The sequence below is a fragment of the Tenrec ecaudatus genome, chromosome 12 (assembly GCF_050624435.1).
Source record: "Tenrec ecaudatus isolate mTenEca1 chromosome 12, mTenEca1.hap1, whole genome shotgun sequence".
NCBI lineage: Eukaryota > Metazoa > Chordata > Mammalia > Afrosoricida > Tenrecidae > Tenrec > Tenrec ecaudatus.
Genome location: NC_134541.1, coordinates 113,944,717 through 113,961,604, shown reverse-complemented (window position 1 = coordinate 113,961,604; position 16,888 = coordinate 113,944,717). Strand labels below are relative to the sequence as shown.

Here is a 16,888-nt window from a genome sequence, read left to right as displayed (position 1 = left end):
CAAGACAGGCACAGGATCTCTGCCTTGTACAACACAAGAGACCGGGTTCAATCCCGGGCCAAGGGACCCAGTGAGCAGCCACCACCCACCGGCCAGTGGAGGCCGGCATGTGCCCATGATGCTGAATAGGTTTTAATGCAGCTTCCAGATGAAACTCAGAAAGCAAGGCCCGGAGACTGTCCGTTTGAGAATAAGTCATTCGACGCCCTGTGGGGACCACAGTGGCCTGATGGAAACCCCCAACTCGACGGCGCCTCGTTGATAAACGATGTTCAACATTCTTTTCTCATGGGGTCTCTGTGAGTCGGCAGCTAACCACAACAACATCTACAAGACCAGCACAAGCGAGCACCTCTTGGGCCCCATTGGAATCCTCTGTGAAAGGAAACCCTGGGAAGGCTAGGTCCAAGCTCCTCCCTGCTGCCTTGCAGGGTGGCAGGGACACCTCTCTGGACAGCAAGCTCCCTCCCTTTGCATCCCATTGTCCGGCTACGAGGAGCAGAGAGAGCGAGGATCCCAGGCCCCCGGGCCTGGCCCGGCTGGCGGGAGGCACGGGACACTTACCTGATGGGGTAGTCAGCTGCGCTGAGGTTGATGAAGAAGTCCCAGGGCCAGTCGGCCATCTCCAGCAGGTCCCGCATGCTCTGCAGGTAGGTGGTCAGAAGGCTGGCACCACCCCAGATGGTGGCCATTCTCCAGGGCGTGACTCGGACGTTGTCATACTGCCTGGTGAACTGCAGCACTTGCCGGTGCAGGTAATTTGAGCGCTTTCCGGGGGAGAGAAAGGGAGACGATTGGAGCAAGGGCAGGCAGCCCCCAGATTTGCCTCCCCCCCACCTGGCTCCTCCTTCTAGTGGGTGCAGTTACTGGTTAGTGCACTGCTCCTCACAGGTTGAATGGTTTCACAGTTTCATTTTGGCGAAGGCAAACATGGCATCCCTGGCCCCACTTCTGAGCCAACGGTCCAGTAGGCGTGGGCTGGTGATGGGGCTCTGTGGGGGTCTATTGTCAGACCCCTGCTGGGCCTGAAGCTGAGGTTGCATTTAAGTGAGGGAATCTGAGCCCTGCTCCCCTCCTCTGGCCCCTACCACCATCTCACACGCCCATGGGACCTCTGGGATGCTCTGCTGGAGGCTGGTTTGAACATCACATGCAGCCCAGTCCTTCCAGCCTTCCTGATGAAGGACACAAGCACGTCACCTCGGTGGACCAGCACATCGGCCACAGGATTCTGCTCATTGCATTTTATCGGGACACAGACACACCGTTGGCTTACATGTTGTCTGTGGTTGATTGGGCACAACACGGGCAGTGGAGACAGAGCTGTCGGGCTCTTCCAGAAAGGGTCCCAAACCTGGGCTCACTATCGCTATGAAATATGGACTGGCAGAGACGTCGGCAGGAGCCAGGCAGGTGAGAGAGGTAAGATAATCAGTATTGATGGAGGAAGCAAAAGTCCTATTTGGAAACCCTGAAGCCCCAACACATACTTTCTCTCCAATACACACACAGATATAAACACCACTCACACACTCCCTCTTTAAACACACACACACACACACATACACACACACACACACTCCCTCTCTCTCAAATATCTACAGACATAAACACACACACACACATACACACACACACACTCCCTCTCTCTCAAATGTCTACAGACATAAACACACACACACACTCCCTCTCTCTCAAATATCTACAGACATAAACACACTCACACAGACACATGCCCTCTCTTTTACACACACAATTTCTCTCACAAATACACATACACTGAGACACAGACTTACACAAACATACTCTTTCACACATATACACCTCTCACACCCTCTTTCGCATGCTCACACAATTTCTCATGCACCTTCTCTTTCCTACATTCTCACACATACACATTCTCAGACACGCTCACATATGTCTGTTCTCTCTTTTCCATGGATGCACATACGTATCCCTCTTCACCCTCTCAAGCACACTCACTCCCGAAGGTGAGTCTGGGCCCTTCACGGGCGGCACCAGCGATCTGGGTCTCTGCCAGGGTCTCTGCCAGGGTCAGACATCCCCACAGAGCCAGGGTGCCATGGGGTGCCTGGAGGTGGGTCATCACCTTGTCCACGTGGATGTAGTAGAAGTGGTCTCTGTGGTAGATGGCCTTGAACATGCGCTGCAGCTGCCGCGAGGCACGGCCGTGGACCACCAGGACGAAGGCAATCCTGACCGGGTTGGCTGGCATGTACTCCACCGAGTCCTCGTCCCACTGGACATTCTTGTTGGCTTTACCTGAGGAAAACCCAAGAGTCCACAGATGAGGGGTGGGGGTGGGGGGTGGTGGAGGGGTGCTCCACGGCCCTTGGCGGGTGGGGGCGTTTCTCTGCTACTCTTCCTTGGGGACAGCTGAGGGCTGAAGTCCTCACACTGGGTCCTGAAACTCAAGGCTGCTAAACACGTCCTTCACCCTGAGGCTCTGAAGGTCCCACACAATTGGGGGTCCCCGAGGTGCCTAAGACACAGTGGTGTAGACACGTATGCACATATTAAAGTGCTAGACAGAGAGATCTCTGCAGCGATAGAGGCAGATGTCTCTGTAGAGACGTATGATCTCTCTGACTCATGGTGACCCTAGGTGGGCCAGATTAGACACAAGCTTCACAAGATTTTCAAAGGGTGAGTTTGGGGAGTGGGCTGCCAGACCTTTCCTCCGAGGTGCCTCTGAGCACACAGCCACGTTACATGACACAGGGAAGGACCGGTTACTTCCCAGTTGGGCTAGTTTGGCACACCTGTTCTCCCTGCCCTTCCTAATGGCATTTCATATTTGGAAGGACACCGCTCCTTCCTCCATTCCCAGCCACTACTGACTCCAAGGATGACCTAAGCACTGGGCCAATCGGGACATGTCTGCTCCCGGGGACACACTCTCTCTTCAGACCTTAGAGGTGGCTGAATCTTCATAGCAAAAAAAAAAAAAAAAAAATTTTTTTTTAATTAAATAAATAAATAAATAGCTAGAAAGCAAAGATCAGCCCCACAGCCGATCACACAAGTCTCCGATCGCACGCCCCCCATTGCACCTTTCTGCACCGTCTCGCACTGCCTGCAGCTGCGTGTTCTCCACTTACTTATGTGATTTTCATCCAAATGTCCTCTAGAACATAAACTTCAAGAGGCACGGATGTTATTCAGTTTTTGTCCCACCGACACACCGCACCAGAACAGTATGGGTCCTTTGGGGGGCGGGGGGTGGGGAGGGGAAGTCACAGGAGCATACGTTCAAGTTCAGGATAGTCGCGAGGGCAGCCCCTGCCGCCCACATGCTTTATTGAGCACCTTTACAAAGGACACCCTTATGCCCATTGTCCCGATGGAGACAGCACTGATGCCCAGGTCAAGACCCCCCTGCAGGGCCACCTTGCTCTAAAGAGTTAAGCTGAGAGTCAAATCCAGTGCTGTTTGACGGTAAAGTCCATGCCTGATACACGCTACACGACAACACCCCCAACTGGGCAAACATTAGCAACCATTCTGCTTGCTGGTTGATGGTATACACGATACATTAGTCACTGCAAGTAGGTGGGCAGGCATGGGGGGACTGTTGGAGGGATGGCAGGGGAGTTCTTTTACCAAGTGGGAGGTGGACTCTGAGTGACCAGAAGGGTCACATCTTCTCATCCAACATCCAGCTCTAAATTCTTCCATCTACCCCTCCATTTTCACCCATTTGGCCTCCCAAATACCCAATGACTTATCGAGCAAAGCGTCCACCCACCCATCATCCTTACAATCAACCACCCATTCAACCACCCAGCTACCAACTCATTGACCCTTGTAATATTAATCTAGCCTATACGAAATGCCAGGTAGCGTGCTAGGTACCAGGGCAGTAAGATCAGGATCACAAGCAGCCCATTGCCTTGGAAAAGCTGTCTGTTGGGGGAAAAACACAGGCAATGCTCAATTGTTTTGTGATAGAAGTAGGTTCTGGTTGTAATTGGAGAGAGAGGGAAAGAGGAGACCTCAGGCAGTTTGGCCCAGAGCTCCAAGACCCATTTCTTCGAGCTTCCCCGATGAGTTTTATGACTCCTTGGCTATAAAATCAATCGCTGTAACCTTGGAGCTAATTATCATCCTGGCTGTGGTGGATGGCAGACTTGGCAGCAATGAGAAGGCGATCCTGGGCACGCTCTAATCTTCTCCCCAACTCAACTGGGCTATACTGGTGACCATACAAGGTGGGTATGCCTGGAGGGACCCATACATACCCCTATGCACCCAGCCATTTACCAAACTACCCATCATTCTTATACCTGATGACTTGCCAGGCCTGGACAGATTCCCAAGTTCAAAGGCACACAGGCATCGGTCTGCTCTGCCAAACAAATTTTGAATAGATGAAGGGATGTGCGAATCCCAGGTGAAAAGATCATACCTTTGAGAAAAGCCTATTCTTCCCCAAGGACCACAGGCCTGGCCTCCACCACATCGGCGGTACCCGCTCCTGGTCCTGCTTAGAGACGCTTTACCAAGGCACAGGGAGAATATTTAAAAAGGCAGCCCTCACAATGGGCCTTCTCTCTGCCCAGAGCCTCTGTGAACCTTCCCCTGGCTGCTGGGCCACCAGTCCGAGTGCTGCAGTCCTGGAAAGCAGCTGGTCACCCACGCTCGGCATCTTGGGCCATCTGTGGGTTATGATGGTGGGGACTGGGGACAGAACTCACCCCTACCCCACAGGTGGGAGTGATCGCGGGGGTGATTTCCAATCTCTGTGTCTCTTGACCCAGGGATGCCACTTCGGAGACTCTAGCCCAGTAAGGGGTCAAAGGTATAAGGCTGTAGGTAAGCGGTGGTCTCTGCGGATTGGCTGGTCATCTTTCGATCCATTCATCCAGTCAGTGTCTTCTCCACATGAGCACTCTGCTAGCTAAGTTAGTGGACACAACAGAGGCCTCTCCCCCAGGAGGCCTGCTGTCCAGTGGGCTAGAAGGCCAGCATGCAGACTGGGAAAGGGCTGTGTCGCAGGATGAGGGAGCGTGGCTGGTGTCACCGAGCTGCAGGCACAAAGGATGCGGAAGTGGCAAATGGCCAGTCACATAGACCAGACGCACTTACAACCGAAAAAAACGATCAGGCTCCCACTTGGCTGCTGCACTGGGCCCAGCTCCAGGGTCCCCCGACACCTGGCTCCCAGGGCTGTCTGAGCTGGAGTCTGTGGCCTACAAATAACACCCACCGCCGGACGTCCCTCCTCTGCCTGCACCCAGACCACGGCTAATAACACATGGCAGCAGAGCTGCTGACTGGAACATGCACCCCTCCGACAAAGCCCCCGATTCCGTTTATACCTGGGCGGGCCTCTTCAGCTGCCGTCAGGGGGCCACCAACGAAGGATACTTGAGTCTCGAGAATGGGAGTTGTCACTGCCATGGCGTGGGCCAGGTGGCCTAATGGAGCTGCAGGGGGTGCACTCGGATGTGCTGGGAGGTGCCAGCACCGCCTCTAGACTCGGCTCTTCCCTGTGGGTCCTTTGGGAAGACACTGCCCTTCTCCGGGCCTTGGTTCGTCGCCCATGAGATGGGTGAGCAAGGCCTCCCGTGGGGTCTCCTGGGGACTGCAGCCTGAGCCATGGCCGTCAGTGTGAAAGTCTCATCTCAGCAGGAGAAACCCCTACAAGTACTCCCAGGCCAGGGCCCAGGAGGCGCCTTTATCCTCCACCCCCTCCAAGTCAGGTCAATGCTGGTTTGTGGGAACCGGAATCCGGGAGCTGCCCGGTGCAGCACATGGGATGGCAGGAGGCATGCTGGGCATCCTCACAGACTGGATTGTGTCCTCCCAAAGCAACGAGACTGTGCTGAACCCCGAACCCGAGCACACACACCACGAGGTTCCTTAGACCTGTCGTCATTGAGTTGATTCTGATTCCAACATCTGAGCATCGAACTACGCTCCCTCGGGCTTTTCCTGGCTGATTTTATTTTTCTTCCTGGAAATAGAATGCCAGCCGACAAGACTGCTGCTGGCAGCGCCCAGGGACCTAGGACAGCGGGCTCCTGTGGGGAGAGTTCACTGTGTTTCCACGTGGCCGTGGGCTCCCTCTCGGCCAGGGCCATGATAGTCACTCCCCCAAACTCCGCCAGGCCTGGCAGTGTACTTAGCTCGGAGCAGAGGGTGCCGATGAAGCCACTCAGCCTGGTGGATGATGGGCCCTGGGCCCTCAGTGGAGGCTTGGTCCAGGAGAACTGAGCCCACCCGAGAGCAACTGTCAGGCGTCCCATCCACCGAGGGACATGCCTGTGGCTCCCTGAAAACTCAGTCCTATCCTGACGCGATGAGGACCGTGGAGAAAGGGCATGAAGTGTGGCTTAAAGCAGCTCCCGGGGCAGGCACACACCGCTTCTGCCCAGCTCCGGTCACCTTTATTATGAGGCGGCCTGGAGTCTATTTTCAACTCACTGAGATGCCTGATACCGGAGGGAAACCATTCCATTGTATTTCCTAGGCTGTCATCGGATCGCCAGGCCTTTCTCCCGCGGAGCCAGCGAGTGGGTTTGAACTGCCAACCTTCCAGGAGCAGCTGGGCACCTTGGGGCTCACTCCGATGGGGCAGTTCTTCTCTGTGACACACGGGGGTGCCACCAGTCTGAGTTCTATGCTTGTATTAGCAGCCCTAGCTCAGGGGCACTAGGGCCATGCCTCACCATCAAGGGAAACCAGGCGTCCTGGTGCCCTCGCCCACTGTACCACGCTGGCTTTCATTCATTGCTCACAGGCGGGGTGGTGGAGATGTGCCCTGGAAGACCTCAGAGCTCGTGCCTCTAAGTGTGGTGTCAGGGTTCCAGGGAGAAGGTTTTGTGCAGCCCCCAGACAGGACACTCCCTGGCAGTGTGAGCCCACCCTCTCCCAGCCAAGGATGGGCCTGGGCCCCGGCTAACTTCTCCTGACTGGCACTCCCTGCTTCCTTTCCCAAGGAGCGGAGGTCTGCCCTTGAGGCTGACAGTGCTGGCCATCCTGATTTCACTGACTCATGGGCGTGGGCGCTGCCTGGAGGAAGTTAGAAAAAGGCCCCTGTGCTCGTTAGGGATGCAGGCTCTTACTTAAAACTCACTTAGAGGGGGCAAAAGGGAGTGGTGTCCTGGGATGCAGATTTTGGGGGATTCACGGGGCAGGGAGAACGTGGATGTAACAAACTGGGAAGGAGGGAGGGATGTGAAGGAACTGTGGGGGAATATCAATGAGACCGAACGAGGCTGCCTTGTCACCCAGACGTGCCGAGGGTGCTGAATGAACGATGGCAGGGAGGTGAAGGTCAGGCGCACTGATCCCACACAGCCCTGGACATGGTGAGTCAAGGCAAGATGTACTTCCCTGGGCTCAGTATCCATTCTGCTCGCCCACTTCTGGGACCCTGGGGGGTTTGTGGCGAGTGGTCTGGAGTGGGGTCTGGGCGAGCTGTCCTGCTAGAGAGGGAGCCAGCGGTCTGCGGAGGGTATCCGCCATGAAATTTTCACATCACTTAATATTCATGAGGCTCTCTCCACAGCTCTCCCAGCAATGCTACCTCATTACGAGAGAGCTGTGGAGGCCGGGAGAGGTGGCGGCACTTGGCCCAGGTGACAGCACTGGGTGGAGGGACACGGGTACAAACTAAGTGGGTCACTTCTGGGTTCTGGGCTTTGCCTTGTGAGGCTGTGGTGTCCCGTCTCCACGCCTCCAGGAACCAGGTCCCTGATGGTTTCCAGCACAGGGCTGCTCACCAGCATGCTGGGCCCTTGGGGAGCTGGGGCTCTGTTGTGGGGCTGGCTGGGAGAAGGGGGTCTAGTTACCGCAGGAGGAGACTCAGCATCCCCAACACCACTAGTTGCTGGGAGCAAAAGCAAGAAATGCTGCCATTCATTCACAAATGGGGTTGGTGCGTGTTGTGTGCAGAGGGGCTGGTGAGAGAGTGGGCGGGGAGCAGAGAAATCACTCCTCCTCCCCTGGCCCACGAGACCCTCTTCTGCAGTGCTCCAGTTGCCATCAGGGGACCCATGAGTTCACAGATCTGTGCTTCGCATGCTGTGACCCCTCTTTGCAGACTGCCAGCCTGGCCTTTCTTCCTCGGTGCCTCTGAGGGGTGAGTTCAGAGTGCAGGTCTGTGGGTGCGGAGTGGAGCGCTTCACCGCCTGTGTTGTTCAGCAGGGGTTCAGAGCCAGGTTCTCAGAGAGGCCCCCATCCTCCCTTCCCCAGACACCCTGACTCTAGCTCTGGGGCTGTGGCCAGCCCTGTAGGTGATTGGGCTGCTGATGCATTCCCAAACCAGAGGCTCCGTTGTGCTGACCTTGCTGGCTGCCCTGGAATTGCCCGACTCAAGTCGACCCTGTGTGAAGTGGGACCAAACATTGCTAGGTCCTGTGCACCCCCTCCATATGGACTGGGGATCCCATAAGTTTAAATAAGTGGCTGATTGAGGGGAAATAGGTAGCCATGCCTTTCTTCCTCGTCCATCTTAGTCTGGAAATGCTGCGGAAAGCTGTTTAGCATCACTGCACTACGGGAGCCTTCCACAGAGGGCAGGTCACAGTTGTGCATGAGGTGCATTTTCCGGGAATCAAACCCAGGTCTCCTTCATGGAGGGCAAGAATCCTACCACGGAGCCACCACTGCCCTGCCCTCTCCTGCTTATACCAGGGCTTCTTAATCCTGGCTGCTCAGAATCACTGAGCATCTTAAAATCAAACCAAAACAAAATAAAAATAAGACAAAAACGTGCACACCAAATCCAAGTTCAGGAGCCTCCCCCTCTTGTCAACCACCTCACAGAAGCCCATCTCTCAGGGGGAAGACTGTTACCCCAAATTGTCCCAGGGACTGTCTCAAATACCCCCCTTCCCGCCGGTACCCCAAGAGATGGAAGTCTCCCTCACTGGCTGGCTGTTTCCCCCCACTCTGAGGAAGCTTGCCTCCACCCAGGCCTGGACCAAGCCCTCAGGAAGGTTTCCTGCTCACCGAGTTTCCCCCACTAGAGCCTGCAGTCATTAAACCACGGCCCACGACTGCACTGGCTTATTGATTTTACTGTCGCGAGCCCTGGGATATTCTAATGATGGACTGCCCCGTGCATGGAAACTGCTGAGAGAGATATTGATGGCGTATGGTACACTTGGCCGCAATTCGCTGGGTCCCCATCCCTTTGCCTGCTCCTTGTCATCCGTGAAATGGATACGCCGTGGCCCGCCAGCTCTGGCCCATCCACTGAGGGATCCTCTTCTCAGCACTGGGGGCCCAAAGAGCCAAGTGACCACGGCCTCGGGGCTGCTGGGCGCCAGGCAGGTCCCACGCTGGGAGGCATTGACCAGCCATACTCCCGCCTCTCACGGCAGGCCTTGGAGGGAGATGCTTCAAGAGCATGGATCCCAATGGGAATCCATGAGGATTCTCATTTTCCAGATGGGACCATGAAGGCCCAGCGTGGCAGCTCCGCCCGGCCAGTGTGTGAGACATGGAGCGGAGACTCTTAATAGCCACTTGTCAGCCACCTGGGTGAGAGGAGCCTTTGAACCCCCAGCGAGAGGTGATAAGGACGTGACAGCTTTTACATCACCGTGGGGGCACCTGTCAGGTGGTTTCAGCACAAACTAACTTCACGTGCTCCCCCTTCCCAGGTCGTCCTTTTCCGCAGGGACTGCTGGCATGGAGAGAGGCAATCCCTCCGTCACGCGAGGCTGTCCCACGCAGGACAGGACAAGCAGAAGGCTCCCCACAGCGAGGACGGCGAGACTTTGGCTCAGCTGGACATGCCATCAGTCGGAGAGACTCATGCTGACAAAGACGATCACGTCTGCTAAGGTACAGGCTCAGCAGCAACAAGAAAACCTGCACACATGGCTGTATCAGGGGTCCTGGAGGGAGTGCAGGGCCCGGCCACCTTCTGCTTTGGGACTCAGGAGGTTGCTATGAGTGGGAGCCAAATCATGACCAATCACAACCATGGCCCCAACAGCCCCTTGCTGTACAGTTTTGACTGCCCCCTCGGGGACCAGCATGGGCATCACTGGAGAATGCCTTGACTTATGAGGGGCGGCCAGCTTGCTGCCCCTCCAGACGGCCACTCTGGACTAGGGGGCTGAGAGAGGAGGAGTTTGGCTTTGCGAGGGCGGCTCTGGGGTGCAGCTGGGAACCACTCCCTCACTAAATCCAGGGGCCAGACCTAGCTCTCTTTCACCATTAGGAAAGGTCTCTATGTGCACGGAGCCCCTAGGGAGGGCCCGTGGAATCATGTTCATAAAGCACCCTGACAAGGCCAAGGGCTGAGCTATACTTCTGAGCCTCCTCGGTGACTCTGAGAGCTCCCTTTCCTGGGGACATTGGGCCGTTTGTGGGGGGATATATATTTTTTAATGGTCACAATTGATTGGGGGAGGGGTTGTGAGAAGCCGAGAGATTCTACAGCTCAACATTCTACAATGTCCAGAACAGCCACCTGGGACAGAGAATGATCTGGACTAAGATTTCCACAAGGTGCTCTTGTGGCTTAATGGGTTCTGCCTGGAGCTGTTACCTATGAGGTTAGCGGTTCGCACCCACCAGGTGCCCCGTGGGAGAAAGATGAGGCTCTCTGCTCCTGTAAAGGTTTGCAGCCTCAGAGACCCTACCGAGTGTCACATTGAGTGGGAATGGGCTCAATGGCAGGGGGTGGCCTTTAAGATGTCCATGGTACCCAGGCTGAGATGCCCTGGTGTATAACAAGCCTGAACCCATGCCCATTGGGTGATACAATGTATGCGTTCCCCGGGTTTTCAGGATGTAGCCTTTCAAAAGCGGGTGCCAGCCCCTTCTTCTGAGGTGCCAGAGTGTGGCTTCCAGCCACCAGCCTTTCAGCTCCTGGCTGGCGCGTATCCACTTGCATCCCCTAGGGGCTGTGCAGGGAGCAAACGCTCACCAAATCGACGGGTCCACAAGTGCCCCCCTCAGGAGGCCCAGTATGTCAGTTCATTGCCTGGCTGCTAAACAAAACGCTGGCGGTTCTAATCCTGCCAGTGGCTCCCCGGGAGAGGGGCTTGGTGACGTGCCTCCTTCGGGAGGGCAGCCAAGAAAAGCCAGAGAGGCAGTCCCCCTCTGTCACATGGGGCCCCAGGGGCAGAAATCAACTTGGCAGCCCCCAGCAACAATGCGATCACAGGTGCATCGCGGCGGCACCTTTCCAAGGAATGGGAAACACCCACCTTCCCAAGACCCAAGGTGACTCCAACAGCATTTCCCAATTCCTAAGCCCTTCCGCCACGCAGCTCAGGGGGGCCGTCTACTCCCCTCAGCCTGGGAGGGCTGCGACTCGTCAGCGGTGCGACGGTGGAGAGTAACAAGCAGTTCCAAGAGGTGTGTGCAGCGAGGGGTCAGCAGCGGATGCAGCCACGGCATCGCTTGGGGGTCCTAGGGGATACCCCACTTCACGGTGCAGAGTGGGCAGGAGACAAAGTGCAGCTGTGTCCCCAAAATGCATCTCTCCCAGCCCCCTTGGCCTCTCAGACCCCGTGGAAGTTTCCTGCCAGGCCGGGAGGGTGACTGGCTCACCTCTAGCTGCCCTCCATTAAGACAGCCTTGGCAAAGTGAGGCCATGAAGCTGTTTTAGCACAAGATGGAGACAACACTTTCAGACAAAGCCAGGAACACCCACGATCCAGGGCATCCACAGCCTCCCTGGGCAGGAAAGAACCGGGTGCCAAGCGCTCATGGCAGGGAATTCCACGGAGCATCGCTGTGCACCCAGGTTTCCTATCTGCTCCGTGCATGGGTCCACACACAGGCCCTAGGCCACAGCCCGGGGACAGAGCCCATGGAAGGCTTTCAAACCTCACTCTCAGGAGTCTGGTGGCACTGTAGGCTGCCAACCACAAGGTCAGCAGCTCAAACCCATCTGTGGCTTTGGGGAGCAAGATGAGGCTGTCTGCCCCCGGGATGACCATGCCAGGGTTGCTCCGAGTTGGAATCAACCCGATGGTGGTGGGATTGCAGTTTTGTTTTGTTTTCTGCATCACCCCTGTTGCTCCCGGCTCCCATCTCCTCAGCTGTACTTGGGGGCTGGACAAAGACAGAAGCAGCCAGAAGTGCCCGTGCACTTGTATTGCAGCATTGATGAAGGATACCGAGGTATCCCGGAGACTGCTGGGGAAGAAACACATGGGTCTTAGACAAAGCACACTCCTCTAAGGAGACAACAACGGTGAGACTTGGGACTGCCCATTATGGACACGTCACTAGCAAAGATGCTCAAGAGGCCCAGCGTGTTAGGTCTGGCGGAGGGTCCGCGAACCTCAATGGACAGAACCCTCCACGAGTTGGACTGACGCGGGAGCCACAGCCACAGGATCCATCAGACAGCGAAGCCGGCCAAAGGCATCTGGTGCTTGAAGACTCAGTCTGCGGACTCGGAGCTGACTTGGTGGCTCCCAGGCAGCTCCACTCAGGTGTGTTCGCCCAGGAAGTCCATGCACGTAGCTAGCGCGGTGCCAAGAAAGCCAAGAGGAAAAGGAGGAGGTACATGCTACTGTCAGCAGAGATCACCGCTGCTCCCGCCCCCCCCCCCCCAGTCAGGGGCAGACATTGTGTATAATCTTCCTCATTGTGCTGTGTTGTACACAATCCGTTTCCAACAATATGCCCTTGACGGTTTCTCCACACCAGTGAATGCAGACAGTCTTTCTTCTCTCCCTCCTTCCGAGAGCATTCCTGAGCATCCAGACGGGGAGTCACCTTGCCAGTGTGGGAAACGGTACTGACTCTGCCTTCTAGGAGCTGATGGGGCAGTGTGGGACGTGGCAGGGGAAGTGGCAGGCAAGTGCTATAGAAGGCACTGGGTGTGGTGCCGACAAGGACTGGTCACTAGGATGGGGACAAGGGGATGATGGGGCTGGGGTTAACTAGTAGTATTGGGTTGGCTGCTGTCACAGACTGAACGGTGTCCCTCCACGGGTCTCAGTGGTCTGGCAGTAATGCAATTTGACAGTCATGTCATGACATCATCAGCCCTCAGAATGGGATCTGGAGTGATCAGTCAATCCGTTGTAGGGAATACTCAAGTCACAGACCTGATCCGATGTAAGGGGACTTTCCCTGGGGGTGTGGCCTGCATCATTTTCTATCTTACAAGAAATAACGGGAGACACAGGTCTGTCTAAATAAGACAGGCTGGATGAACTATCTGGAGGAAAAACAACGGGACCGACAGTTCCAGGGGGACTTGGGATAGGGGGAGGTGGGGGGGGGGTGTAAGGAAGTGGTGTTAACAAACACAGGGACAAAGGAACAACATGGGACCCAAAATGGTAGTGAGGGTGGAGTGGCAGGCCTGGTAGGGAATGATCAAGGGTAAGGTCATGTAAAGAAGAGTTATAGCTGTAACCCAGGTGGGGACGGAGCATGGTAGTAGGGCAGGAGGAAAGTCAAGGGAGATGGAGGAAAGAGCTAGGAGTCAAAGGGCATTTATGGAGGTCTAGACAAAGACATGTACATGCAAATATATATATGAGGATGGGGAAACAGATCTATGTGTCTATATTTATAGGTTTAGTATTAAGGTGGTGGAAGGACCTTGGGCCTCTACTCAAGCACTTCCTTAATGCATGAATACTTTCTTTTATTAAATTGGCACTCTACAATGCTCACCCTCTTGACACAACTGCTGAAGCCAAAGCGGGTGAACAAGTAAATGTGGTGAAGAAAGCTGATGGTGCCCGGCTATCAAAAGAGATACTATCTGGGGTCTTAAAGGCTTGAAGATAAACAAGCAGCCATCTAGCTCAGAAGCAATAAAGTCCACATGGAAGAACACACCAGCCGGTGCGATCACGAGGTGCCAAAGGGACCAGGTATAAAGGCATCATGAAAAAAAAATATATGTATGTATGTATACCATAATGAATGAAGGGGGAAGTGCAGAGTGGAGACCCAAAGCCCATTTGTCGGCCACCGGAGATCCATCCCCTCATATAGGGGTTTAGGAGAGGAGATGGGTCAGTCAGGGTGCGATGTAGTACCAATGAAGAATACAGCTTTCCCCCAGATCCTGGATGCTTCCTAGCCCCAACTACCATGATCCGAATTCTACGTTGCAGGACTGGATAGGGCAGAGGTTGTGCACTGGTGCATATGGGAGCTGGAGGCATAGGGAATCCAGGGTGGATGATACCTTCAGGACCAGGGGTGTGAGGGGCGATACTGGGAGAGTAGAGGGTGAGTGGGTTGGAAAGGGGGAACTGATTACAAGGATCCACATGTGAACTCCTCCCTGGGAGACGGACGGCAGAGAGGGGGGGAAGGGAGACTCTGGATAGGGCAAGATATGACAAAATAACAATGTATAAATTATCAAGGGGGAGTGGGGAGGAAGGGGATAAAAAAAAAGAGGACCTGATACAAAGGGCTTAAGTGGAGAGCAAATGCTTTGAAAATGATTAGGGCAAAGAATGTACAGATGTGCTTTATACAATTGATGTATGTATAGGTATGGATTGTGATAAGAGTTGTATGAGCCCCTAGTAAAATGTAAAAAAAAAATTAATAACGGGAGACAGAAGCGAGGTGAAGAGGCCATCAAGAAAGAAGAGCTGGGAGTAGAGTACTTCCCTGGGACCTGATGTCCCTCTCCTGAGACCCTCGTAAGCCCTGGGGAAGACTGATGTCAGCACACCTGGAGATTTCGATGGGATGCAGAGCCCACAGAGGCTGAAGACAGCAAGGATTGTCCCCCAGAGCTGGCAGAGAGATTGCCTTCCCTGTCCTGACTTCTGTCTTTGACCCTCTGGAATGTGAGGGAATATAGGTGTTTGTGAAATCCAACCACTGTGGAATTTCTGTTACAGCTGAACTGGAGAACTACAACAGTTGCGATCTGCTTGCTCCGCCCAACGCAAGGTAACGCCAGCCATGGAGAACAGCAAGCAATGCTGCTGGGTCCTGCAGCACCCTCCCCACCCTTGTCTGCTCGAGTCTGTGTGTTCTGAGTGCCTTCCAAAGGCAGGGTCCCATCGTTTCACACGGTACCAGGCAAAGCATCCACACGGTTATTCATTGGCTAAAGGAGCCTGGTGGCACCGCTAGCTATATGTTGGGCTGCAAACTCTAAGGTTGGCAGTGCCAGCCCCCCAGCCACTCTGCAGCAGAAAGATGTGCCCACTTGTTCCCATAAAGCGTTATGGTCTCAGGTCCTCTGTATAAAGTTTCTCTGAGTTGGAATCATCTCAATGGTAGTGGATCTTTTAAAAAATAAGAATAATTCAGAAGACAGCTGAACCTTTTTTGGTGGTCTTAATCCGGGAGCTCCACTGATATCCGTCCAGCCCGGGTGACCCGGCCGGTATTTGAAGTACTGGTGGTCTAGCTCTGAGCATCATAGTAACACGCAAGCCACCGCAGTATGACACACCCAGATCTATAGATTTTGCTGTGGGGCTGAGATCTGAAGCAGAAGGATGAGGGAGCAAGGCGAAGGGGGGCTGCCTCGGGCAGAGGGCCACATGTCAAGGTCAAGTGGGGGATAAAGATCTTCCTTTGAATAATGGAAGAGAGAGAGAGAAAGGGGGAGGATGGCTTCTGTGGGATTTAAGTGTTTTTCCCTTTTGCTTGTCTGTGTTTTTGATATGCTATATTCAAACGGGCTGACTACATAATGAAGGGCCCTTCAGCACTTGCTTGAATGACTCCAAAGATGGGAAAATCAGTGCCTTGTACAGCAACGGGTCAGACTGTGTACAGTGCTGACGGTGAGGTGTTTCTTCCTAAATGAGGTTGCACCCCAGATCCAGTTCTCCCCCCCCCCCCCCGTCGTGGCCCTCCCTCGAGACTCAGTGAAAACGGTGTACCGTGCCGTGACACCCCGCCCCCCCACCACCCAGCCTGACCTACTGCCAAGTCTAGGCCCAGATCATTCAAGTCTGCTCCTCCCACTTTTGGGGTACCTACTCCTTTGACCAAAGTCCTTCCACAAGCCATCAGCCTAGGGTGGCCACCTCTCCTGATTAAGACCCTGCAGCGATGTAGGCTAAGATGAAGCCCGTTACTCTTGCGTGGGTCCTGGCTCTGCAGCACCTTTAGCAGCATCTGAGCATGTGACCTGACAATGCGTTTCTTCCCTTGATAAACAATTCTACATGCTGTTAGCATGCTACATACGAGAGGGTTGTGCCATGGGGCAAATGGACACACCACTTACTTGATCAGCAATTATCAAGTGCCTGCAACTGGGCAGCACATGGGTGCAGGGAGGTGTTGGGCCAGCAGCCGTAGGCCTGAGTAACTCTGGGACAAAGGCATCCCATGCCTGGCTTTCCACGGGTAGAAGGTCATGCTGGGGAGAACTCGCCCTGCCACCACATTTGCATTAATCAAGCCCTAGGCCTAACATACCTTTGGGGATCTTGTCCTCCTCTTGCCACCACTTCTTAGCCTGGGAAGCCAAAGAGACCTTGGTTTCTCAACAGGGGTTGGGAATTTCCATTTAAGCCCAGTGACGGGGTGGGGCTGACTTCTAAGAATACCCTTTTCTAGACAGGTGCTAACGGCAGCGAATGACCAGCATAAACGTTGGGGGTTGAAATCGCCCTGGCAGGACTATATAAGAAAGGCCTGGTGCTCGGGCTCCAGGCAAGAAAACCCCCTGGCACAGGTCGACTTTGTAACACGTGGTCGCCGTGGGTCAGGATCGACTTGATGGCCGTGGGCTTGGTTTGGGGTTAGAGAGGAATGAACTGGGCATAGGAAGCTTATTTTGAATGCAGGCTAGACGCCAGAATACTTCATCGTGAACCTGTACGTGGACAAAAAAGAGGCACCGGCCAGGAGGGGTCGGCGGCGTGTTGTCGGGTTGTATCCTTTCGCCATACTTACGCAGAGCAATGTGTCTGCCAAGCTGGCCTGTCTG

General features: G+C 54.7%; 1 protein-coding gene across 2 annotated transcripts in view; it reads right to left on the bottom strand.

The window, feature by feature from the left end:
- Positions 1-16,888, bottom strand: part of XYLT1 (xylosyltransferase 1) — a 330,985-nt gene that overhangs the window by 76,256 nt on the left and 237,841 nt on the right. For both annotated transcript variants that reach the window (XM_075564553.1, XM_075564554.1), the window contains 2 exons: positions 2,111-2,283; positions 565-767 (listed from right to left, as the gene is read on the bottom strand). In XM_075564553.1, the coding sequence (XP_075420668.1) occupies positions 565-767; positions 2,111-2,283 (376 nt within the window). The remainder of the gene's footprint in view (positions 1-564; positions 768-2,110; positions 2,284-16,888) is intronic.